Source organism: Fusarium keratoplasticum, chromosome 2 (assembly GCF_025433545.1).
Source record: "Fusarium keratoplasticum isolate Fu6.1 chromosome 2, whole genome shotgun sequence".
NCBI classification, from domain to species: Eukaryota; Fungi; Ascomycota; class Sordariomycetes; order Hypocreales; family Nectriaceae; genus Fusarium; species Fusarium keratoplasticum.
Genome location: NC_070530.1, coordinates 258742 through 282259, shown reverse-complemented (window position 1 = coordinate 282259; position 23518 = coordinate 258742). Strand labels below are relative to the sequence as shown.

At 52.5% G+C, this 23518-nt stretch overlaps 8 protein-coding genes across 8 annotated transcripts; 4 read left to right on the top strand and 4 right to left on the bottom strand.

The window, feature by feature from the left end:
• Positions 1 to 65: 65 nt before the first annotated feature.
• On the top strand, positions 66 to 1544 carry NCS57_00197900 (uncharacterized protein; the record flags this gene model as incomplete). The annotated part of the gene is made up of 2 exons (XM_053052022.1): positions 66 to 1011; positions 1084 to 1544. 2 exons carry the CDS (start codon positions 66 to 68, stop codon positions 1542 to 1544), a joined length of 1407 nt encoding a protein of 468 aa, XP_052917268.1.
• A 357-nt stretch (positions 1545 to 1901) lies between these two features.
• On the bottom strand, positions 1902 to 6521 carry NCS57_00197800 (uncharacterized protein; the record flags this gene model as incomplete). Its single annotated transcript, XM_053052021.1, has 2 exons — positions 1902 to 1980; positions 2032 to 6521. 2 exons carry the CDS (start codon positions 6519 to 6521, stop codon positions 1902 to 1904), a joined length of 4569 nt encoding a protein of 1522 aa, XP_052917267.1.
• Positions 6522 to 11917: 5396 nt separating this feature from the next.
• NCS57_00197700 (uncharacterized protein) lies at positions 11918 to 13381 on the bottom strand (the record flags this gene model as incomplete). Its single annotated transcript, XM_053052020.1, has 1 exon — positions 11918 to 13381. The coding sequence occupies one exon, from the start codon at positions 13379 to 13381 to the stop codon at positions 11918 to 11920; it is 1464 nt and encodes a 487-aa protein (XP_052917266.1).
• Positions 13382 to 14853: 1472 nt separating this feature from the next.
• NCS57_00197600 (GH16 domain-containing protein) lies at positions 14854 to 15833 on the bottom strand (the record flags this gene model as incomplete). The annotated part of the gene is made up of 2 exons (XM_053052019.1): positions 14854 to 15505; positions 15556 to 15833. 2 exons carry the CDS (start codon positions 15831 to 15833, stop codon positions 14854 to 14856), a joined length of 930 nt encoding a protein of 309 aa, XP_052917265.1.
• Positions 15834 to 17315: 1482 nt separating this feature from the next.
• NCS57_00197500 (uncharacterized protein) lies at positions 17316 to 17730 on the top strand (the record flags this gene model as incomplete). The annotated part of the gene is made up of 2 exons (XM_053052018.1): positions 17316 to 17470; positions 17529 to 17730. The coding sequence occupies exons 1-2, from the start codon at positions 17436 to 17438 to the stop codon at positions 17728 to 17730; spliced, it is 237 nt and encodes a 78-aa protein (XP_052917264.1). The 5' UTR covers positions 17316 to 17435.
• Positions 17731 to 17940: 210 nt separating this feature from the next.
• On the bottom strand, positions 17941 to 19074 carry NCS57_00197400 (Oxidored-molyb domain-containing protein; the record flags this gene model as incomplete). Its single annotated transcript, XM_053052017.1, has 1 exon — positions 17941 to 19074. One exon carries the CDS (start codon positions 19072 to 19074, stop codon positions 17941 to 17943), a length of 1134 nt encoding a protein of 377 aa, XP_052917263.1.
• Positions 19075 to 19272: 198 nt separating this feature from the next.
• NCS57_00197300 (uncharacterized protein) lies at positions 19273 to 20235 on the top strand (the record flags this gene model as incomplete). The annotated part of the gene is made up of 2 exons (XM_053052016.1): positions 19273 to 19631; positions 19677 to 20235. The coding sequence occupies 2 exons, from the start codon at positions 19273 to 19275 to the stop codon at positions 20233 to 20235; spliced, it is 918 nt and encodes a 305-aa protein (XP_052917262.1).
• A 162-nt stretch (positions 20236 to 20397) lies between these two features.
• NCS57_00197200 (uncharacterized protein) lies at positions 20398 to 22575 on the top strand (the record flags this gene model as incomplete). Its single annotated transcript, XM_053052015.1, has 2 exons — positions 20398 to 22108; positions 22160 to 22575. 2 exons carry the CDS (start codon positions 20398 to 20400, stop codon positions 22573 to 22575), a joined length of 2127 nt encoding a protein of 708 aa, XP_052917261.1.
• Between the last annotated feature and the right edge of the window lie 943 nt (positions 22576 to 23518).

The window sequence follows — 23518 nt, the reverse complement described above, 5'->3', positions numbered from 1 at the left end:
CTCCCGTCTTCTTCTGATTCCTGCCATCGGCAATAATCTTCCCTGTTATCATTGTCTCTAACAACATGGAGGACTCCAGTATCCACCCGTTCGAGGCCACGCACTCTCAATCCTCATCCGAATCGTCATCAACGCGCACCAAACCCCATGGGGATAAAACTTCTACGACAACAGAGTCTATAGCACATCTTCAAAGCCTATCATCCATGGTTCAAGTGACGCCAGAGCTATCTAGATTGGAGCAACTCCCCCCAGAGCTCCGCCTCTCCATCTTGACCTCACTGAATCTGGACCAAGCAAAGAACTTGATCAAGTCCTGCCCGACATTTTACCAACAATATCGGCACGATCGCAAATTTATCTTAGGCAGCGCCTTGCACACAACGCTGGGGCCACTCGCCGTTGATGCCTACGCAGTCCACCTAACCAGCCCAGCCAACTTCGACCGCGTCCATCGTGAAGATGCCATTCCCCGATTTCTCAAAGGCCATCAGCGACTCCGCTCCTCGCTAGATTTTTCATTACTAGAAGAAGGCCTGACGGGAAATGACATGAGCGACTTGGCCGTGTTCTATCGCTTCGTTGTTCAGCCCTTCACGGAAATGTACAAAAATTGGGCATTCACCAACATCGCAAACGATTTCAAGGATCCCAAGACGGCAGCCCAAACCCCTCCTCTGACTCCCACCGAGAAAATGAGGATAATGCGAGCCTTGTATCGTTTCCAGCTCTGGTGTAACTTATTTGGCCACTCCGAGTCTGGTTTCGTCGAGGCCCGCATATTAGACATGTTCTTTGGTCTCTACGAGCCTTGGGAAGTGGAGGAGGTCAATAGTGTTCACTCTTTTGCCACGGATGGGTTTTACACAGACCTACCCTTACTCTGGGAATGGGACGTCAGTAATGCTCGTATCTTTGCTGCGGATGAGTTTTATATCGAATTTGAGTCCACCTATCGGGGCGCACAGAAGGAGCAAGGTGGAAAAGAGTGCATGAAAGTGAAATGTATCTGTAAGTTCTATTCCTTGTCCTTGCCTCCCTTTTTGACCATCTACAACCCGCAGCTAACACCTCGATCCGTAGTCCATGGGCTTGAAATGTTGCCCGCGCTGTCTACCCAGCTGAACGCGCTCTATACCAGCCTTTTTAATACTATAAACCCATGCGAGTATAGCCGTTATAGCCGCCTGGGTAAAGTTTTACGACAAGACACACACGTTGATCGGCGAATCCATTATCCGTCGCCTCGAGACCAGCGGGAACAGGACCAAGAATCATTCCCTTTCAAGGGCGACGACCCAGGTCAACCACCGGTTGCTTGGACACAGACGTGGAAGGATGAGTATAGCAACCTTTTGGGGGGCTTTATGCCTGACAGTACTGCGGAATGGGGCTTGATGATGTGGGATGAGGCACGGTTTAGGGAGTTTGGATTTTACGACGTTGTGTGGTACACGTGCAGAGACAAGTGGGGGAGTAATGACCCAAGAGAGAGATTTAGGGAAGAAGACGATCAGGAAGATAGTGGAGATGACTGGTACTGAAAGTACGTCTACCCAAGTCTACATAAGAAAAACATCATCAAGACAACATGGCCCTTCCAATTTGTGTATTTATGTATACGCCATATCAATGCTAATACCCATCCGTTACAATCCATCCCATACAAAAGAAATTTCACGCTCCCCATATCCAGTAAATGTATCCCTCGTACCCTCATACAAAGATATTGCATCGCTCGTCTCTTGGTTTATGCCATCTACATACAGAACCCATCGCTTGCTTGAAAATACAAATGACAAAGGAAAAGGTGTTTACAAAAGAGAGAATATAGTTAGTCATACAGTAGTCTTCACATGTTGGTGAAGGTTAAATGTTAGGTAGATAGGTTGTACAGGCGTTTAAGCGTCGACTGATCCCTCGGACTGAGAAGAAGACCTCGTAGTAGAAGAGTTGAGGTTGCGACGTCGAACAATATGACTATGCCTTGTTAGTATTCAACTTACTGAGGTACCAAAGGGGTTAACTTACATGCCGCCTCCGCGGTCACGGGGGTCACGGACAATCACCATCTCCTCCCTTCGCTTGGGATCCTTGATGGGCTTGCGTCCGCTCTTGGTTCGAGTAACACCGTTTGTTCCGAGCTGAGCCACCAGAGCACCGACTTGAGTCTGCAGGGCAGTGACATCAGCGCTAGCAGCTGCCTGGGCCTTTTTGGCCTCGGCGAGCTGGGCCATGAGGTCCTTGTTCTCGGCGCGCAGGTGGTTGAGAATGACAGCCTCTCGCTCCGCCGTTTCAAGCTTCTTGGCGAGTTCGTCACGTTCAGCTGTGAGGGCGTCGACGCTGGCGAGCTTCTCCTTCAGCTCGGCAACTGTAGCCTCAGAGGCAGTGAGCTTCCCCTGGAGGTCGTCCCTCTCAGTGGTGATGGCGTCAACACTTGCGGCCTTTTCCTGGAGCTTGGCAGCCTCCTCTTCAACGGTGGCGAGCTTCTTGGAGATCTCGTCTTTCTCGGCGGTAACGGTGTTGACGTTCTCCTCGGTGGCGGCGAGCTTGGTCGTGAGCTCGTCTCGTTCGGCCGTGACGGTATCGACGGTGAGTTTCAGCTTGCCTCCGTTCTCGTTGGCGGCGTTGAGCTTGATGGTGAGCTCATCTCGTTCGGCCGTGACGGTGTCTCGCTCTCCGGTGACGGTATCGACGTTGAGTTGCAACTTTCCGGCGTTCTCGGTGCTGGCTTCGAGCTTGGTCGTGAGTTCGTCTCTCTCAGCGGTAACGGCGTCGGCCTTTTCCTTGAGTTCGGTGTTTTCTCCGCGGAGTTGCTCAACCTCGGGGGTGACGACGGGTTCGGGTTCTGGTTCTTTTGCTACTTCTTCTTCTTCTCCCCCTGGGGCTTCAGTCTCGGCTTTTGCCTCTGGCTCAGCCTCAGCTGGCTCGGCATCAGCAGGTGCTTCTTCGACGACGTCCTCGACCGAGGCAGGTTGGGGTACCGACGCTGGATCTGGCTTCTCGGTGGCATCCGAGGTGACGCTCGTGGCGTCCTCGTCGTCGGTGACGGTGCTCGCAGAGGATGAAACGCTAGATAGAGAGCTGGACACGACGCTGCCGGCTTCCGAGAGGGTCCTGAGGGTCGTGTTTTCCTTGCGGAGGCTCTTACACTCGACAGAGAGCCGCAGGACCTGCGAGCTGTGGTCGTCTTGCTCGCTCAACAGACCTCTGACCTGGCCGCGGAGCTCCTTGTTCTGGCCGGTGAGTTGTTCGTAGCGCTTCCGGAGCTTCTTTCTCTTGGTCTCGATCTCGTCGACCTGCTTACTGATGGCGTCCTTGTCCTTGGCGAGCGATTCGAGCTGGTTCTTGAGTTCATTGTTCTCCGTGTCGAGTCCTGCGATGCGAGCCTCCTTGCTCTCGACGTCCTTGGTCCACTCGGCCTTGATGGCGTCCTTGTCAGTCTTGAGTTCCTCGATGGTCGTGTTGAGCACGGTGACTTCTTCCTCGAGCTTCTTCTTGTCACCCTCGAGGCCTGTAAGTTGCTCTTCGAGCTTCTTCTTGTCGCCTTCAAGACCACCAAGCAACTCCTCCAACTTGGACTTGTCGCCCGACAACTCGTCGATGCGCTTGTTGAGGTTCTTCTTATCCTCCTCGAGGTTCACCTTATCCTTGCTGAGAGACTCGACCTGGTTCTTGTTGTTCTCGCTCTCCGTCTTGTAGCGGTCTCTCTCGACGGTGAGCTCACCCAGCTCCTTGGCCTTCTCCAGGAGATCCTTCTCCATGCCGTCCACACGGAACTGCATGGATTCCTTGGAAATCTCCAGGCCAGCAATCTTGGCGACGTAGGCCGTCTCCTGAGACTTGCGGATGACCCTGACGTCCTCGAGCTCCCTCTCGAGGTTGATGCTCTTGGCCTCGAACTGGTTGTTGGTCTTGGTGGTCTGCTGGCTCTCCTTCTTGAGATCCTCATAGTTCCTCTCAAGAGCAGCCTTGAGCTCGCGGTGCTTGGACAGGTGGTCCTCGAGCTCCTTGACCTTGTCGCTGTAGTTGCGCTCAATAATCAAGAGCTCGTCACGCTCCTTGGTGAGGGCTCCAACAGTCATGTCGCGTTCCTTCTTCAGCCTGTCAATGGCCTGATCGCGTTCCTTCTGGAGCCTGTCAACCGTCTGGTCGCGCTCCTTCTGGATCTTGCTGATGGCTTGATCACGCTCCTTCTTGGCCCTGGAGATAGCAAGGTCGAGGTCCTTCTTGTGCTTCTCAGCAGCGCGATCACGCTCCTTCTCGAGCTTCTCGACGATGGCATCTCGCTCATCCTCAATATCTCGAATAATCTCGTCCTTCTCCTTGCGGAGCTTGTTCAGCTCGAGATCACGCTCCTTCTTGGTCCTCTTGATGGAAAGGTCGTAGTCCTTCCTAGCCTGTTCAAGAGCCTGATCACGCTCCTTCTGGGACCTCGCGAACGAAATATCGACGTCCTTCTTTGCCTGCACGAGAGCTTGGTCGCGTTCCTTCTTGAACTGGTCGACGGCCTCGATCGCCTGGTCACGCTCACGCCTGAACCTGTCGAGGACTGAATCGCGGTCCTTCTTGAGCGCCTCAATGGATATGTCTCGCTCTGTCTTGGCCATCTCGACAGAGACATCTCGCTCGCGCTTGTACCTCTCGATGGCTTCATCTCGCTCTCTTCTGATCTTTTCAAGAGCAGCGTCTCGTTCCTTCTTGGCTTGTTCGACAGATGCATCCCGGTCCCTGATGGCCTTTTGAACAGAAACATCACGCTCCTTCTTGATCTTCTCAACAGAGACCTCTCTGTCCTTGATGACTTCTCTGACAGACACGTCACGATCTCTCTTGAACTTCTCAATGGCGGCGTCACGCTCCTTCTTGAGCTGTTCAATGGAAGTGTCACGGTCCTTCTCGAATCTCTCGAGAGTCCGCCTCTGCTCATCAAGCCGAGTCCGAGTCCTCTCCAGAAGACGTGTCTGCTCCTCGAGCTCGACAGTGAGTCTGTCTCTGGTTGACTGAGCCCTGTTCCTCTCCTGACGAAGCTCCTCCCTGTCGCTCTGCGTGCAGTTGAGCCTGTATCGAGCGTCGTCAAGATCCTTGATGGTTTCTTTTTGCTTGCTCTTGAGGCTCTTGACTTCATTCTTGAGCTTCTCAATCTCAGCAGCCATGGCCCTCTCGGTATCGTGCCGAGACTGTGCACGAGGCCGAGAGGGAGGACGCTCAGGCTGGGGGAGCTGTCTTGACTCAGGAATCCGTGGCTGTTGAGAGACAGGCTGGGGTTGTTGAACCACGGTTTGTTGGACAACCGGTTGCTGTTGCTGTTGTGATGAAGAATGCACAGTGGTCGTGGTCATGGTCTGGGTCATTGGCTGCTGTGTCATTGGCTGCTGTGTCATTGGCTGTTGAGGAGCATACAACGGCTGAGTGGCCATCAAGGGCGGAGCAGACATCATCGGCTGAGCAATCATGGGTTGAGGAGCCACAACAGGCTGATGAGAGATCATAGGCTGCTGAGGGATGGTGGGTTGGTGGACCATGGGCTGCTGGGTGATGGTAGACTGCTGGGTAACCGACTGTTGCTGAGTGGTCATGGAATGGACCATGGTCGGCTGCTGAACTGTCTGCTGAATCGTTTGAACAGTCTGTTGAGGCTGTTGCTGAACCATCTGCTGTTGTTGCGGCTGCTGCTGCTGAGGTTGTTGCTGTTGGACCGGCTGCTCAATGTGGATGTGCACACTGCGTCCCCGACTGCGTGAGCGCTCTTTGGTACGCTCAGGCTTACGCTCCATCTGACGTTCAGATCGTCTCTCCAATTGACGATCCGTCGTCTGGAACTCTACTTGACGCTCACTCCGTCGCTCAAGCTGACGCTCCGTCGTCCTCGTCTGTTGCGACGTCGACACGCTCGGCCGACGGGCCATGGACCGCGCCCGGGTGGGCGTCTTGGCGCAGCTGTCGTCAGAGTCGTCGACGACAGTGGTGGCCTTTGTGGTGGTGGAAACATTGGATGAGCTGCCCCAGCCCAGCTCAGAGGCGGAATCATAGTCGTCCGACAGATAAGGGTTCCTGGGCGTCAACGGCTCGGGTGATCTTGTGCCTGTGTCGCCGGATCGGAAGCGAAGTTGAGGCGGCCGGAACATCAGAGGCCTCTGTGTGTCGTCTTGCCGTCGGCCTTGGTTAATTGTTGATGTGGATGAGGTTGTGCTGGTGCTGACGGTGGAGGCAGTGTCGTCCGAGACGTCTGAGGGAGCGCTTGAAGTCACCTCGGACACGGTCGAGAGGCCGTCGGCGTCTGGCCGCCGTGTGGGAGGTCGTGATTGTGATCTCGCCCGGGCGTAGGAGGAGCTGGGGTTGGTGTTCCTTTGGCTATCGTCGGACGTGTGCCACGAGTCGGACTTGGTGTTGTTGCTGTTCTTGGGGGGATAGCCCCGGATGGTGAGGGCCATGGTGCTCTCGTGCTGTCGCTGCTGCTCATACTGGGACAGCGGATCAAAGGGCCTCCTCTGAGGGGCCGTCTTGGTAGACTTCTTCATGGTTGGTGTGCTTCAGAACTGTGTGAAGCGTTCAAGTGTTGTTGCAAAAATGTGTAGATGTTGGAGCTGAGTATCTCGCGTGCTCGTGGGTTGCGGCGGGGGTGGTGGTTTGGATGGATGGTGGTGATCGGCGGGCGGTGACCTCTGGGTACACTACTACATTAACGACGGGTACTTCAAGTTCCAAATGGTCTCGCTGCATATTGTGTGCTGTCTGTTTTCTGTCTAGAAAGAGGAAAAGTCTGGTAGAAATCCCCCAACAGGCCATCTGCGGGTATACATCAACTTTAGGTCCTGTACACCACCAGGATGCATCCTGTCACCCACGGCACAAGCCCTGGGGAGGCGTCTGGGACAGAGCCCGAGGAGCCCAATTCAAGAGTTGGAACCCTGCCAGTGGCTCCAGGGGGTGGTTCGAGATCCACAACCCAACCACATTGGGCGCCGGGACACGGTGACAGCTGGTCCAACCAACCGTGTGATATGTCGTCAGGGCCTCTGAGAGGGCTTGTGAGCCTCCTTGCAGAGCGGGAAGACTCCCTGTGCAAGATCCCAAAGCCGACATTCCGCAAAGTCCCCATTGGTTGTTACCCAGAACATCCCCGGGAAAAGAGGTGAAATTAGAATGGAGGCCCGGGTGGCAAGACGACCATGTGGAAGGGCCTGGTTGCTTGGGAGGACCCCGGCAGAGACGGGTAGTGGGCTGGGGACCCTGCAAGAGGATGGATCCCTGGTCTTTGCTGTCAACTCGAGAAGCCAAAAAACAAGGCCGTAACTTGTCCTGTCACCTGCAGAAAGGGCCCGTGTCTCCCTCTATTACGTGTACCTGTACTTGGGATTTCACTCTGTGCCCAATCGTTGAAACCAAGGCGCCCAGTCAAGGCTCGCACAAGGGGGTCCATTATCATTTTGAGGCCCGGCCGGTCTCTTTTTCTTTGGGCAAAAGACTTCTGGGTCGGGCTGCAACGTCATGTGGGGATTTCCGATTCGCTCGCTCTGTTGCACCAAGGCATAAGATGTCCCCAGCCCGACTCTTTCGAGGAGGCCGTACTCCATACGTTTTGGAGGAGGCTTCGAGGCGCCTACTAAAGCCTCTCGTTGCCTATTCTTTCCAGAGGACGCCAGAATTACAATACTGGCCTCAATTGCGCCCGGGACTGAGTCATCTTTTAATTGTGCTACGCGCTGAGCTCAACGAAAATAGCTGACGGGCCTCATCTCATGCCACCAGCAGCTCAGGCGACGTAGCCACCGCCTCGCGATTGTTTTTCTCCTGTCATTTTTTCGCCTCGATTTTTTTGTTTCGTTTCTCCAGTTTTCTCTCGGCTCCGCATTCATCCAATCCACAGACAGGGTATGTCTCATCCATGTAACTGTACTGTACTGTAAACGCCAGCTGCTCGCAGATTTTGTCGACTGCACTGCAGCCACGAGATAGGGTAAGACTGAGGATTGCAGATGCAGTGCAGCGCAGACTTGACACGCACTGGGGAGGCTCAACAAACTTGGAATTGGGGTTTGTCCTTCTTGTGAATTCTGGTCTGTTCCAGAGAGATGGCGTCACTGTAAATGCCATCCGTACTACTGAGCTCAGGCCTCACAACACCATGGCCAGGATCAAGCAACACCCAATTCCTTGCCATCAAGTGGCACAGCACCAACTATAGGCAATTGCACAACGTGAATAATGAGCTATTTTACACGTACTCGTTTCAATTCGTCTCGCAATCAATCCTTCATCCCCGCTCTCACGGTCCGTTCCACGCAGGACGCGAGACACGCCCACGGATGCAATCCCACCATAACAAATACTAGGCGATCTTATCGGTTCGAGGCTAGAAGCATGGAACATGTCGATGCACGATTCTCAAAGGGTGCAGGGTAAATCTGCATCGTCCTACAGGCGCCCGGGGCAACCCTAGATCGGTTGGACCCTGGTGCGCTTCATCCAGGGCATGGCTGGCCTGGTCCAGTGTCCTTCAGAGGATGACTAAGACCGACAATGGGTCGCTGCCCCTTCGACCGTTGACAGCCTGGCAGTGTGGAGTGCCAAGCGGTGACGGTGAAGACGGCTTCGTCTCTACAGGCTCGGGTGTTGATGTTGTAGCCGAACTCCGATCAGAGATACAGAGACATGAACACAGAGGCATTGGCTCTCAAAGTGAACAGAAAGTAGTATCATTCTCGCTATTGTACAGGGGTTGTACCATCCTAATCTCAGAACCAAGGCCCATGCAATGCACATACGACATCCCACGTCAAGCCTCATACCCCAACCCCCGCATCACCAACTCCGGTAACCCCTACAGCCCATGGCCCTGATGTGTCAGACGATAGTGACGGCACCGAACAGAAAGAAAGAAAGATCAAGCTGGATCAACCGCCATCCCAGGCACAACGGACCCTGTAGTTGTAGGCCCCTGGTATCCCTTCCGCGCGCTTCCAAACCACCAGGCGCCGACGAGGAACGTCAGACCACCCCAGATCACGCATGTGTAATTCATGCTCTGTGCGTCTGTAGGCAGCGCATAAGGGAAGCAGTAGATGACGCCCCAAATGAGCATGTAGGCGCATGCAACGGGGGCCCCATAGGGACACGCCTAGGCGCGCCTCCACTCGCGAACGCGTAGGCGTGCAGATTATGTCAGCCCTCAATTTGGCTTAAACCCCGCACAGCTGTAATTCCGAGTTCTGAGGTAGTTCTTAAAATCCTATAAACTCTACTACTACTACTGAGTACTAAAATCCTATGATCCCGAACGGTGAGGAATAGTTGATTATCTACCTGAATAAATAGCCTGCTGGGCCTCGCCATCTGCCGCTGCCGCCTCCCAAATATCACACATACCTCTTCTACTAGAAAAAAGGCATGCGTTCCATCTCCGTGGCTACCTGAGCCTCGACCCGGTCATCTTCTGCTTTGCTCCAATCTAGGTAGGCCATCATCTCCTCTTTAGTCCAATCTCTAGAGCCAGTTGGCGTATCGCAGCGCTTGCCCATCTGCTTCCAATCGAGACACCACTGATAGCTTGATTTGTCATACCGCAGAGGTAGACCTAGCGCCCTCCGATATTGCTGGTTGGTTTTAATACTGCCACGAGGCTGCGCCTTGTACCAGGCATCTCGAGCAGCAACATATCTCTGATAGATAGCCCGCGGGTCATCATACCTAGGTGCCGGCACCATCCTTGCCTGAGCCGACGGTGCTGATGATGATGCTGCCGGCACTGTACTGTCTGTGTCGTCGATACTAACAACAATGCAGCTAGCACTATCCCTGATTGGCCTTGCCTGCCCTGATGACCCTGAAGACATTGGTCTTAGAGCTTCCCCTGCCTGCAAAGATGGTGCTGATGAAGATGTCGTCGGCACTGGTCGTACCTGCCCTGATAATGCCGACGGCAACGCCGCTGGCATTGCCCCTACCTGCGCCGACGATGCTGACGACTGCAAAAGTTCCTCGTATCGCTGAGGGCATGCCTTTGAAGTCATTCTATGACCTACTTGGTGGCATCTGCTGCATTTGGGTTGTGCCTTTGGCCGTACTGTTGCCTGAACTGCCTCGAATGCACTTGGCTCTCTCTGGGTGCTTGATTGCGGTCTACCAGTAGTCGAACCGGCGGCTATTCGATCAGGTCGATGCCGAGGCTCTAGTAGTAACTGATGAACACCATGGCGATTGAGGTGCCAATGCGTGTGAAAATGCTCTAGGCGAAGGGCTTGACCTTGTTCTTGTAGAGCCTTGAGAGTATGGGCGCAAGGGAGGCCGTGAGATCGAGAGAATGCGCCGGTGCAACTAGGCAGGTTTTCTTTCAAGAGCAGCTTCCGCTGTTCTTCAACTTTGCGTAAAGCTTCGTGAGATACCCAGCCACGTATGGCACTATATAGTGATCCAGAGAGCTCAATTGGTATTCTCATTTGCTGTCTCGCTTGGTTGGATCGCAGTTCGGCTAATTGATTAAGAAGCGCATGCTTCATAGCCCTCCAAGCCTCGAAGAGATCCAGCGTAGATTTCTTGAGGTGGCTCTTAAGGAGCCCATGGATACCCTCAACCCGCGAGGTAACTACATTACCAAAATGAGGGTGCTGATCAACCCAAGCCTTCACCAGCTTTTCCTTGTATGGATCGAGCCAATTGGCCTTGATATAGCCAACCTCTTCAATGTATTGCGGTAGGTAGCGCCTTTCAAGCTCTTGTACGCGCTGATCAAAGGCCTCTTCGTCTGGTGACTTCATAATTGAGTGCCAGTGGTTGAAAAACTCACTCCAATCGCTCAGACCCTGCTGATAGGCCTCCGATCCTTGTTGGTGGCGCACGAATATCGGCTGGCAATAGCGGAGGACTGCCTTGTTCGCGTGCCATAGGCATAGCAGCGAGATTGAAGATGGAAAGCAGATCTCTGCGGCGTTCATACAAGCCTTATCGCGGTCTGTTAAGATAACAGATGGAAACCTTGTATTGCAGAGTTCATACAGGGACCTGAGCCGGTCCAAGGCCCATAGGTAGTCCTGCTCAGTCTCGCCACTAAGGAATGCAAAGGCGATGCAGAAGGATCGCTGGCAGGCATCAACGCCAATCATATCAAGGAGTGGCATCCCATATTTGTTCGTCTTGTATGTGCAGTCCAGGAAAAGTAGGTCTGGATAAGCCTGGAGGTATGCCAATGACTCTGGATGGGCGAATAACACTGCCGTGATTCGGTCATCTGAATCAAGCTGCATCCGGTTCCAGAACCCTTCCTTATCCAGCTGGTTAGCAAAGGCGTGTATAGTGCTCTGTCCCTCACACAGCTCTCGTTTGCTATCTGCGATACGATTATAGATATCTTGCTGGGTTGCAATGGTGTTCGAGTTCTGACGGATATAAGTCCTGATATCCTTTGGCGCTACCCCGGCATTCGTAAGGCGGCTGACTGTTGACTTGTCCGCATCAGAGAGCTGCCGATGGACTGGATGAGCCGATTTGTGCCAGCTTGGCTCGTGGTTGTGTAAGGAAAATCGGCTGTCTGGACGATGCCTTAAAGACCAGGTCGCCTTATCCAGGGATTCCTTCGCAATGATTGAGAACCGACAATTGGTTCCTCGTGTAGTAGTCTTGCGCTGGCGATCTTTTGAGGCGCTAGGTGGACGACACCACCGATCACATGCGTATGTAACAATCTGCCTTCCACTAATTGATCGCGAAGACCTCCCAGTTATGAATGCGTATCCTCTGGGTGCTGCCCATTCGTTGATAGCTGCGAGTAGAGCCTCTCGTGAATCGTATGTACCCTCCGGCGGGAGCACATCATCAGGAAATGTTGCTTGGGCCATAGCGGAAGCCCGCTCCTGGAGACTGTAGTTGTGTTCAGCAGTGGCAGCAACAGACGGAGCCCCTGAAACTGCGACTGTGGGGTTTAAGCCAAATTGAGGGCTGACATAATCTGCACGCCTACGCGTTCGCGAGTGGAGGCGCGCCTAGGCGTGTCCCTATGGGGCCCCCATGCAACGCTGTTGATGACAAAGCCCAGTGGTCCGCGCATCTTGAATGGTCCGTATGTGATGTTTTTGCGTCCAGTCAAGAGATTTGGTAGGATGCACGCCAAGAATGAACTGCTCGAGAGGAGAATGAAGCTACCGACAAAGGCGTTGAAGGCAGTTGTGCTTCCGACGTAGATGGCACCCAAAACTGTCACCAAGACACCTGTGGCAAGGGTCGACCAAAGAGGCATATCAAGCTTCTCGTGAACATGGCCGAGAACTCCAGGGAATGGAGTGGCTCCATCTCGAGCAAGAGCCCAGAGCGTTCGGCCGCAGGTAATGTACAGTCCGACAACTGTGAGGGAGATGCAGATCATGACCAATGACAACAGGCCAGTTGCGCCTGCAGCTGAACCAGTGGCTTGGTGATAGATCTCGGCGATAGGATAGGCGGATTCGAAGAGGGCGTCGTAGTCGTTGATAGCGTACATGATGGCGATGAGATAGCAGAGTCCAGTGACGAAACCAGTTGCGACCTGGAGGAGAAGAGCGATAGGGACATTGCGCTGAGGATCTGGAATTTCCTCAGCCAAATGCGTAACTGCGTCGACTGGTCCAACACTGAATGCTCCATTGAGCATGCCGGCAACAAAGACGAAGCCATTCGGATATCCAATATCAGCAACCCAGTCTTTCCACACAAACGCCGAAGACGCATGCGGAGGTCGTCCACCTCGACCGGGCATGACTGTAACAACGATGATAGTGATGATGAAACCAGCCAGAATGATAAACACTCCAAACTTGTTCAAGTTGGGCATGGCACTGTTGGCCAAGCAGACACAAGCGCAGGCGATCCACGTGGTGATGATATATGTGACAAAGACGTGCCACGACTCGGCGACGAAATCGGCATGGTTGAGGGCGTACATCTGGACGAGGGTGTTTGAAAGAATCGAAGACATGCTGGCGCATCCGAGAACCCAGGCGAGATAGTTCCACCACCCAGCAAAGAAACCTATCACCCTACCCCATCGCGGACCAGGAGTCACAGACGCCCAGTGATAAACTCCAGCAGACGAAGGGATAGCGCTGGCAAGCTCGGCGATGCTAGCGGCAACAGTCCAGTAAAACACGGAAACGACGATGAACTCGTACAGGACGCCGGGAGGTCCGCCGTTGAAGATGGCAACGAGGATGGAGCCACCGATGGCAGGCCAGACGTTTCCGACGACGAGTCCGACGCCGGCCAGGGACAGGAGGTTGAAGTTTTGCTGGAGCTCTTGGACGTGTCCCGAGGCGTTGATGGGGGCTTGCTGATTCGAGATGGACTTGAGGACGGGGACGTCATCATCCCTCTTGGAGGTGCTGTCCCTCTTGGGAGGTGAACTCTCAGCCATTGTTTTTGTCAGCGATTATCAAAAACACAACGACGACAATGATTTACGAAGAAAGAATGAGATTCCAAAGCGGGAGGTCCGGACTCTTAAGTGCCAAAACGTCCATCTCGTCTCTATCAAGGCTAAATGGTCGACGCAACCCCCTTGACACTCGCTCGCCCCTAGCCCCGGCTCCAGTCGCATGTTCCTTCCGAAAGGGGCATGGAGGGAACTCATTCTCCAAACAACCTCCGAAAATTGGGGAAATGTCGGTTCGTCGCGGGGGAAAGGGGACCAATCTAACCATGTTCCGGATAAGGCTTTTTGCAAATTCATTACTCGTGAGAGTGGCGATGTTTGTTGATAACAGAGTGAGTGATTGATGCTTTGTCGGGGCTTGAAAGGTGTTTCAATGGAGCTGTTTATTTATGCCAGCTCTTGGGATTGGCACTCAATTATTGCTGTCTCATTGTTGTGTCAGTCATGTGTGGAGCTGTACTGGACGAGACAAACACGAATAGGTAGGCAATGTGAAGGCATCACAAAAGAACACCAATTGGAGGGCAGATCTTCAGCGACAAGGCCAAGTCTAGAAAGCGTCTCAAAAGCGCGTTCAAATCACTCACCTCAAGTCAAAAACACCCATACCCGGGCATCCCGGATTTCTGGATCTCTATTATACATCAAACGCCATTGCATCGGCATGAAGCCATCCTCAAACCTGAGATTCCGCCCGACGGGCAAGCGACCCCAAAAGCCAAGCCTGGGGCCGATACCGCATAAACTGTGCGGGGTAATTTCCATTACTCATAACCCGGGGGTTTTCCGCCATCCAGAAATGTCAGTGTTACATTTCCCCAGGGTCATCAGATCAGGGAGCCTTGTTCTGATAAGAGGGCCTCGGCTGCGTTGCCAAGTTGGAGGCTTGGAGGAGATATTGTTTGCGATTGTGATTGGGCCATTTTTGTGTGATAGCGAGAGCAGGGGCCGTGATGCCTCGGTCTGGTGGTGTGAACCATCAAAATCACGTCTTGGCCGCAAAACTCATCAATAACAACATCTCATTCCTCGCCCAGGCTGTGATGGAAATGCGCAAGCATCTCAAGCCTCCAAAACCCCAGCTCCGTCAGCGACTGCCCCCTCGTTCATTAGCCTAATTTCCCCAACCTTTTGGCGCGGGCTCAAGATGCCGGCTGCCGACTTGGAGTCGCCGTCGGGCGTCGGCTCGCCAAGTGGGGAACGCCGACGAGTCGCGCCGCCGGCCTCAGTGGCGACAGCATCCCGACGCAAGCCTTTGCTCCGGATGGAATAGAAGACAGAAATTCATGTTACGCCCTAACCGACCTCTGTGTTGTTCAGCTCATCGTCTCATTTATTCTTTTCCTTTTTCATACAGCTTGTTCTCAGTTATCCACCACCTACCTACAGAATATCAGGCAAAATAGATAGCGGCGCAGCCCAAGACCTTTGAAATACCCAAGTCATCCAAAACCTCAATATGTATTTCCCAAAGGCGTAGCCGGATTTCCCCAGTCGGCGTCAAAACGATGCCAACCACCGTACTCTGGCTCACTACCCAGGAACAGGGTATGAACGACCATATCGTAATACCCATCAGCCGGAACCTTTCCACCGCACACATTTCCGCCCATAGCCACGTTGAGAAGAATAGTCATTTCCCTCACAGGTCTCGTGCCAGCAGGGATCTCAGCCTTCATAATAGGTCTGCCGTCAATGTACCAAATCATCCTGCCCTGTCCTGCCTCTCCGCCAGGTTGGATCCAGGCAAAGTCGTACTTGACGGGTCGATATTGCATGTCGGGAATTCTGGTGCCGAGGACTCGGTGCTTCTCAGGCTCGTGATGTTGACCCCAGTGAAGACATGTGTGATTTTCAAGATCTCCGTTCCAGGTCTCGGCAATGTCGATTTCACCGTCTACAGGCCAGGAGAATGGTTCCTGTGGGAGGAGCCAAAAGGCTGGCCAGATGCCCTCGGCACAAGGTGAGAGGATGACGGCAGTGAGAACTCCCTGGTCTCGAGACAGGGTCTGCCTACTAACCAGCCGAGCTGAGGTGTATTTCTGCTCTGGGTTTGGGTTACCATTGTTTGCTATGGCTCGAAGCACAAGCTTTCCATCCGGAGTACTATTTCACTCTGGTTAGCTAGGCTTGGATCCCCATGGCGATAAACTCACTAAAAGGCGTTCTGCTGATCGGCAGTGTAGTACTCCAACTCCTGGTTTCCCCAACCATCCGCGTTGCCGATCTTTGCGTCCCAGTCGTTGCTAACGGGGTTATCAGGCCGAAACTGAGGCTGCCAGTAGACCTGCCCAGGCTGCGCACCCATCGGCTGCTGCTGCGGCGGTGGCGCATATGTCTGAGGGGGTTGTTGAGGCTGCTGCTGAGCCTGTGGCTCCGCGATTATGTTTTCGAATTCATTTTTAAGACGCTTAAGGTGATCTTTCCAAGGCATTTTTCCAAAATGTGACTATTCGTGGTTGAGGTTGAAGAAAGTTTTGTATCAGGTGAGGAGTGAGGATATTTTGATGTTTTGCTTGACCGACTTGACTGGGCATGACGTCACCTGACTGCGTGGTTTGTGGCGGAGCGGATGTGCCAAGCATAGGCAATTAGATTCCACCATAGACTGAGATATGGCAAAGGAAAGATTGCAGTGCAGATACGAGAGTTTAGGGGAGAAATCAGTTGAGGCTATCGGCAGAGCCGGCATTTAATTCCTTGGCAGGGTATCAGCTCTTGGCAGGCAGCAGATGACGGGGGAACAGGTTCAAGGCCGACAAGTTGAGGTTTTGATCGACAGTTATAGGGACTATGTAAAATCTATCTTGCTAGTTACGATGCGGATTCTGCAACTCTGATTGTGTCGAAGTGAGTTGCTTTACGGCCTGCACTTTCAAGGTCATGGTCCTCGAAGTACCGGGTAGCTGTGGGTGTGAGAAAGCCATCAAGTTTTCGACAAGTGTTTACGGCTAAGCCTTTTCTCAAATGTTGTTTTATTGTATTAAATCATGTGCATATAATATACAAACGAATTTCACTCTTTCAGACTGACTGATGCTCTAGTAGACCTTTGGTTGTCGCATCTCAGTTGATAACTTGGGTACCGAGAAGCCTGTCTCATCAGAGCGGAAAGACTCGGAAAGCGCAACAATGGCGATGCGCTTGACGGGCTCTTTGCAACCGTGATTCCACGACTTGAAAATGCATCAAGAGTCATCTCGACCATATCCGATGCCAATCTGACCGACCATCGAACGTCAAGACGATCTGGTGGTTGTCAAAATGGGCTGTGCCATTGGATCGGTGGGTTCGGCAGTCGCCGAGTCCGACCATCAGATGGTTCCGGCACCTGGAAATTTTCGCTGGCGAGCTCCGCCTCAGGTCAGGTTCAGACTGATGACCAGATGAACGATGCCAGATCAACTGGGCAGATGATCGGGAAAATTCGTCAAGATGATAGAGAATTACTGAAGATCAAAGGAATGCCCTGCACTGGCTGAATTGACGAGGGCAATAATTATTTGATGGTTACTGTAGAAGAGCTACGCCTGGCGTCCGCCGTGATCAAGGCCATTTGCGAGCCCCAAACAGTGAGTGATAGCTTGGTGAATCTAGCATCCACGGATCCAATACCAAATTGCATCAAACAAAGAAAGGGAATGGCATATTCTCAATATGGAAAATGCACGCCCAATTCGGTCATTTCTATTCCCCTTCCTGTTCAATCCAGGCCGAACCCTATCGCGTGGTGCATGGCATGGCCCGGGGGCGCCCGACCGGGGAGAGTCTAGACAGGACCCATCACACCACTAGCTTCTCGAATCACCACCACACGACGATTGACAGCCGAGCATCAAATGTTGCAAAAAGGCTGCCGAAAGAATTGTATATAATGTTTAGCAATGGTCCTCTAAATTCTTCTCATCATCAGCATCATCATCAGCATCAACACACAAGCATCACTGCCAATCACCACTACAAGGCACAACAGGAGCCTCAATCATCAACTCACAACCACTACAACCACCTACAAAAAACCCCCACATCCTTCAAAATGCTTCCCATCGTCAAGGCCGCCGCTGCCCCCAAGTAAGCACAAAACCCCCCCATAAAACACACCCACACCCACTAACAAAAACTCCTCCAGGGTCGTCCCCGTCTTCTTGACCATCGGCAGTGCCACCATCGTCGGCTCCTACGTCCGCTCTCAGCTCAAGACCCAGTCTCGCACCTTTGATCGCCAGTTTAGTCAGTACAACACAAAGGAGAGCGAGGCTGTGAGGGCAAAGACCTTTGATGGAAAGGTTCCCGACCCCCGAACCAGCTTCTTTAACATTCTCGGCTGGTAATCGCATTCATTTTGGGATTTTACATTGGCGTTTTGGGCATCATGGAGAATGGCGGAATGGCAGGCTACAATGATATAATTACACTTGCCTGAAGATTTAGATTGGCATTAATACCACCTTGACAATTACTATCACAATTTTTGCCTTGCAACTCGGTCATGTCTGCGCCTGGCTTTGCACCTTTGACTCATCACAGCACTGTCCAGAGCATCAATCAGCGTCCGCCTCAGGCTTGACCCATATTCTTACGCGATGCACATGATTTCTTCGACCATGTAGCGGCTGCTCAGTGCCAGACTGAGACACTGCTCGTGCAACGAGAACATTTTCACCCTGCGCCAGCGTCAATACCGCTCTCCACCTCTGCCAACTGAACCCCTCCCTTGCCTTTACCACGGCATCCGTCCATGGCTTATCTAGAGATGAAGTGACTAGAACACGCACTACAGGCTCATGGCACCAAGCCCAGCCTTCGATCGCCACCTCAGACCCAGAGACCACCGCGTCAAGGGCTGGGGAAGTGATGATCGAATTGACCTCTACACTCCACACAGGCCTCTTCCGGTTCCCATCAGGATCTGTTGGATCAATCTCGTTATAAAACACCGTCGTGTACGGCCCAGGTGCTCTCTTGTTTTGTAGACTCAACCGGCATATCCACTTGGTCATGTTTGTTCCGAACCACCCGGGGACGATAAGCCTGACCGGTCCTCCTCTCTCTTTGCTAAGTCGGTGACCATTCATCTCAAAAGCAATGAGAACTTCTTGTCCGAGAGCTTTCTGGATTGGCAGATCTTTTTGATACCGGTCTGCTGTCACGCCAGCAAACGTTCCATAGTCCAGCCCTTCGGACCACACGTATTGGGCTTCTGGGCGAGGCTTTGCGATGGCTAGAATATCAGCCAAGCGTACGCCCGTCCAGTGGACGTTTCCAATACGCCACACTGCATCCGTTGGTGGTTTTAGAGGGCTGCCATAGCACTCGTGAAATGCCGTGACTGTTGTTCGAGGGAGTTTCAAGAGTTGTTCCATTGTGAGAGCGAACGGATTCTGAACCAAGCCGTCGACGACAAGCAACCAGTTTTCGGTATCAACAACTGCAGCACCCATATGTATAGTCTGAAATAGCTTTTCATCCGGAGTCGTAAAGTCGTCTAGTTGATGGGGGGCTGGGGGATGTCTGATAAAGAAGCCGCCTGGGTCGATTTTGACACGGGCATCTCGCTCTCGTCCAGGTTTGGGGAATGTTGATATTTCAACTCCAAGGTTTGAAGCAGTATAAAGTGAGGGTTCCATCATAGTCGCGAGATAGTTGTCGGTGAAAAGAAAGACCCAACTTGCCATGAGAATAAACTCGGACCAAAGGGCTGACTTAGCGTGCTGCGAGGGTTATGTAACCCAACCGTGACGAGATTTTGACGCCCTCTAAAGACAAATTAGGCAACGTTCAACCGCGGGAAAAAGAACTCTCGTCAAAAACCAAACCTTGAGCCGCATAGTCATCACCATTCACGACGCACCGTGTTATTTGATTCGACAGCCATGGCAGAACTACCCAAGTATTCTCCCAAACAACTGGCCGAGTACCTCGACCGTATCCAACTCCCAGCGTCTCAGCATGCTAGCGATCCGCTGGAATTCCTCACACAGCTCGTCCAAAGGCAACTTGTCACTGTCCCTTTTGAGACTCTATCGCTTCATTATTCCACCGATAAGAATGTGTCACTTGATCCCGAGCATCTGCACCAAAAGATTGTGCATAAGCGTCGAGGAGGCTACTGCCTGGAAAACAACTCATTCTTTGGAACAGTTCTTCGGAGTCTTGGGTTTCACGTTATTGGTGTGATTTGCAGAATTACCATGGCTACTCGAGGGGTTTTTGATGGAAGCTGGAGGGCAATGTGAGTCACGGACCACCATTCTCTACGGAACTAACAAAAAGCCAGGAGCCACATGGCAAATATTGTCACCATCGACAGCAAGAAATATTTGGTAGATGTTGGCTATGGGGCCGATGGACCTTGCACACCACTTCCCCTTGATTCCGGCGACATCAGAGATGGCCTACCGAGCCAACAACTCAAGCTAGAGCATAGAACACTCCCACAGCATCTTGACTCTACTCAAAAAGTATGGGTCTATTCTCAAAAACGAGGCTCGGAAGAGTGGGCAGACATCTACCACTTCCCCGACGTCGAGTTCTTCCCCCTCGATTTTGACATTCTTAACCACCACGCTATGACTAAGAGTCTATGGGCCAGCACCGTCGTGGCCCAAAGATTCACTCTCGATGAGGGCGACCTTATGATTTCGGGGACTCTGTTACTAGTTAGGGATGAGCTCAAAGTTGGGAACTCGTCACCGCAGAAAATGAGAGTTGTTAAGAAGATGGAGAATGAAGAGCAGAGACTGGATGCCTTGAAGGAGCATTTTTCAGTTAGTTTGACAGAGGAAGAGCAGCGTGCGATTAGGGGCAGCCCTGTTGAGCTGGGCCTTGCACAATGAGCGGTGCCTAACGGGCCGCATTTCAAAACGGGGATCTTGAGGGCCTCGTGCGGCTGAAGCAACAGTACTCTACTAAAAATGCAGTGCAATTATTTGCACAAATGACTTCCTGGACCAACCCAACCCCGCAAACTTCCTCCTCCTCCTCTTCACAAAACGACAATGTCTTCGTATCAGTACTCAAAGCTAGTCGATGCCGATATTCGGCTGCTCACACTCCTCCCTGGCCAACCTGACTCAAATATCAAGATCCAGATTCACCATGCTTCACTCAGAGCGCCGCCGGATAGACCTCGTCAGCAAGTAACGTTGGATGAGTTGCGGAAAAAGATGCCCGACGGTTGGGAGGCACAAGAAACTGTCGAGGGCCGGTTCATCTTTGAGAATGACGAGCTCAATGTTACTTCTTGGTCACTTCCAGATGACAGCGTTCCTGCTTCGCTGTACAGCACCCCAGCGGACGAAACGGTATTTATTCCGCAGTATGAGCCGTTGTCATATACCTGGGGAAGCCCAGAGAATCCTCAAACCGCCCAAGTCGTCTCACACGATGATCCTTCCATTTCTTGGACACAGCAGATTCAGTACAACCTCTCTGGCGCACTTAAACACCTGCGGTACCCAGACAAGCCCCGAACACTCTGGGTCGACGCCGTCTGCATAAACCAGGCTGACATTCCCGAGAGGAACGCTCAAGTCCCCCGCATGTCTGACATTTACCGGCTGGCAGACCGTGTGGTGGTCTGGTTAGGTGAAGAAACGAGCAACAGCAAGCTAGCAGTTTCTACACTTGATTACCTCGGTGCTCAGATCGAGCTGACAAAGCAGGGTGGTAGACTGCCCTCTCCGGGCTGTGATCACCAGGATTGGTTTCGGTCTCTGACTGAGATGCCATATGACAATGACACCTGGCAGGCTATTGCAGACTTGGTCAATCGTGCCTGGTTCGGCCGGCTGTGGGTTCTACAGGAGATTCAACTTTCCAACCACAAGGCAGTGATGCAATGCGGGATGAACCGGATCTCCTGGCAACGATTCCGCAGGGCCATGGTGTGCCTCGAATCCAAGAGGAATCTTCCGCAAGTCGTTATCTTCAGCAAGCTCCCACGGCTCGGTGTCTTCTGCCTCCCTGTCGAAGGTGTCAACTTTGCCATTCTCCTCCTCCGGGTCACACATCTCGACTGCTCCAATCCCCGGGACAAGGTCTATGGACTACTTGGACTCGCCTCCCCTAGTCTGCTGGCTCGTGTTCAAGCTCAGTACGCCGAACCGGTGGAGTCCGTCTACCGAGACCTGTTTTTGGCCATGACGGACCAGATGCAGCGGCTTCATTTCGAATTCTGTAGCTTGCGGACGAGTCAGGCCCGACAACTTGCGTCGTGGGTTCCCGATTTCTATGGTGATCTGGTAGAGTTGCTTTTCCGAGGGGGAAGATATGCGTCTGGAATGTCTTGTTCCCATGCGACCTACCAGGCCCCCGGCGCCCTATATGTGTCTGGCGTTCGAGTGGGCACCGTGAAGAGCAACAAGGGAGTATACCCCGATGATGTGACAAAGAGGCTAGCTGTGCTTCACGATTGGAAGCCGGAAAATCTTGAGACAGGACTTTATCCTACAGGAGAAAGCGTCATGGATGCTTTTGCCACGACTCTCGGTCAGGATCAACTTAGGGATCGGTTCCCTACCTCAGCCGTCCATCCATATCTTGATGAATGGAAAGAAAAATTGAGAAAACTCTTGGTCGACTCCCAAGACTCTGCCGGGAATCCAGATATAGGTGCTTATGCCTATGACCTACGGTTTCTTACCAAGCAGACCTTTGTCACTTCAGACGGAGGCTACTTTGGTCTGGCTCATCGAGACACGGCACCAGGTAGGAGCATTCGGTCCAGATTGTTAGGTACCTGAACTGACTGAGCGATAGGTGACATCATATGCGCCATCCTTGGATGCAGCGTGCTGGTTATCCTCCGCCCGACAACAGTAAGAACCTTTATGCTCGTGGGCAGCTGCTACCTCCACGGCTTCTCAAGCGCAGAGGCATTTCTAGGCCCTCTTCCATCGCCATGGATCATCCAGTACAAACCTGACTCATTCGGTGCCCAAACCCCTTACTTCTTCAACAAGGACACAAAAGAAGAGACGCAGGAGGACCCCAGGCTGGGGAAACTACCTCCTGAGTGGGAAACTGTCCAGGCGGAGAGAACAAGGGATGATCCAATGCTTTTCAGGTGGTTCCGGAATAGGAACAATGGGCATACTATGAATTCAGATCCTCGCATGCTGCCGCCGGCTTTGCATGACCGGGGCGTGCGCTTGGAGGACTTTCAACTCATCTAAAAAGGTTTCGATGGATGGGAGCCTTACGACTCGGACTATACTTCTTATCTAGCTTCATACTATAGCCTTAACCTATCTAGAATTTGCATAGTCCTCATCTCTCCAAAACGATCCACTAGGCAGCCAACCCCCTCAAACACAGCCGTCACAAACTAATCGCCTGATAGATGCCGTCTCGTAACGCCAAAGGTCCCTTGCTTGCATCTATGGTATACAGTCTATGGATCACTGGTTATAGTTGCACGATCTCTTCCCGTGAGGATTAGACATGCTCTCTTTGAGGACCTAGCTAATATTCGACCCCTGATGCTCATATCTTGGACATGTCTGATTCAAATACGCGTCGCCTGTTTCTTTTACCGACATCTCGTAGTCGGGGACCGTACACATATATCTTGAAGCCGTCAGTAATGCACCAGATCTTGGATAGTTACGTACTAGAGGGAGAAACGGTAGGCCAAGACCAAGGGACAACAACGCCAGAAGCCCAACTCCCCAATTTACGCCAAAAGAGTCGAAAAGTTGATCGCCGAATAGTGGAAAGACTAGGCTGTTAGTTTGAAGCACGACTCTTTGAGAAGGAAACCAACCTCCCGCAAAAAGACAACGGAGAACAGAGACTATTAAATGTCAGCATCTCTCTTCTGTACGGCGCTAATCAACCTACGACCGGCTATGGCAGAAGCGGAATATTCGTAGCTGTCGATAATGTATAGCTGTATGGCCAACTGCAAATGTCAACTGAAGCCATCAGAGCGGACACCATACTCACATATGCATTGGTCATTCCGGAGCTAAACACTACCACTCCAATCAAGGGCTGGAACTGTTAGATTTTGGTTTTCTCTTCCTATCACCACGGTACTCACGACAATGAAATGGGTCTTGAGAGCTGTGAATCCATATATGAGTAGCCCTGAGCCAACCAGCAGGGCCCCGGCAA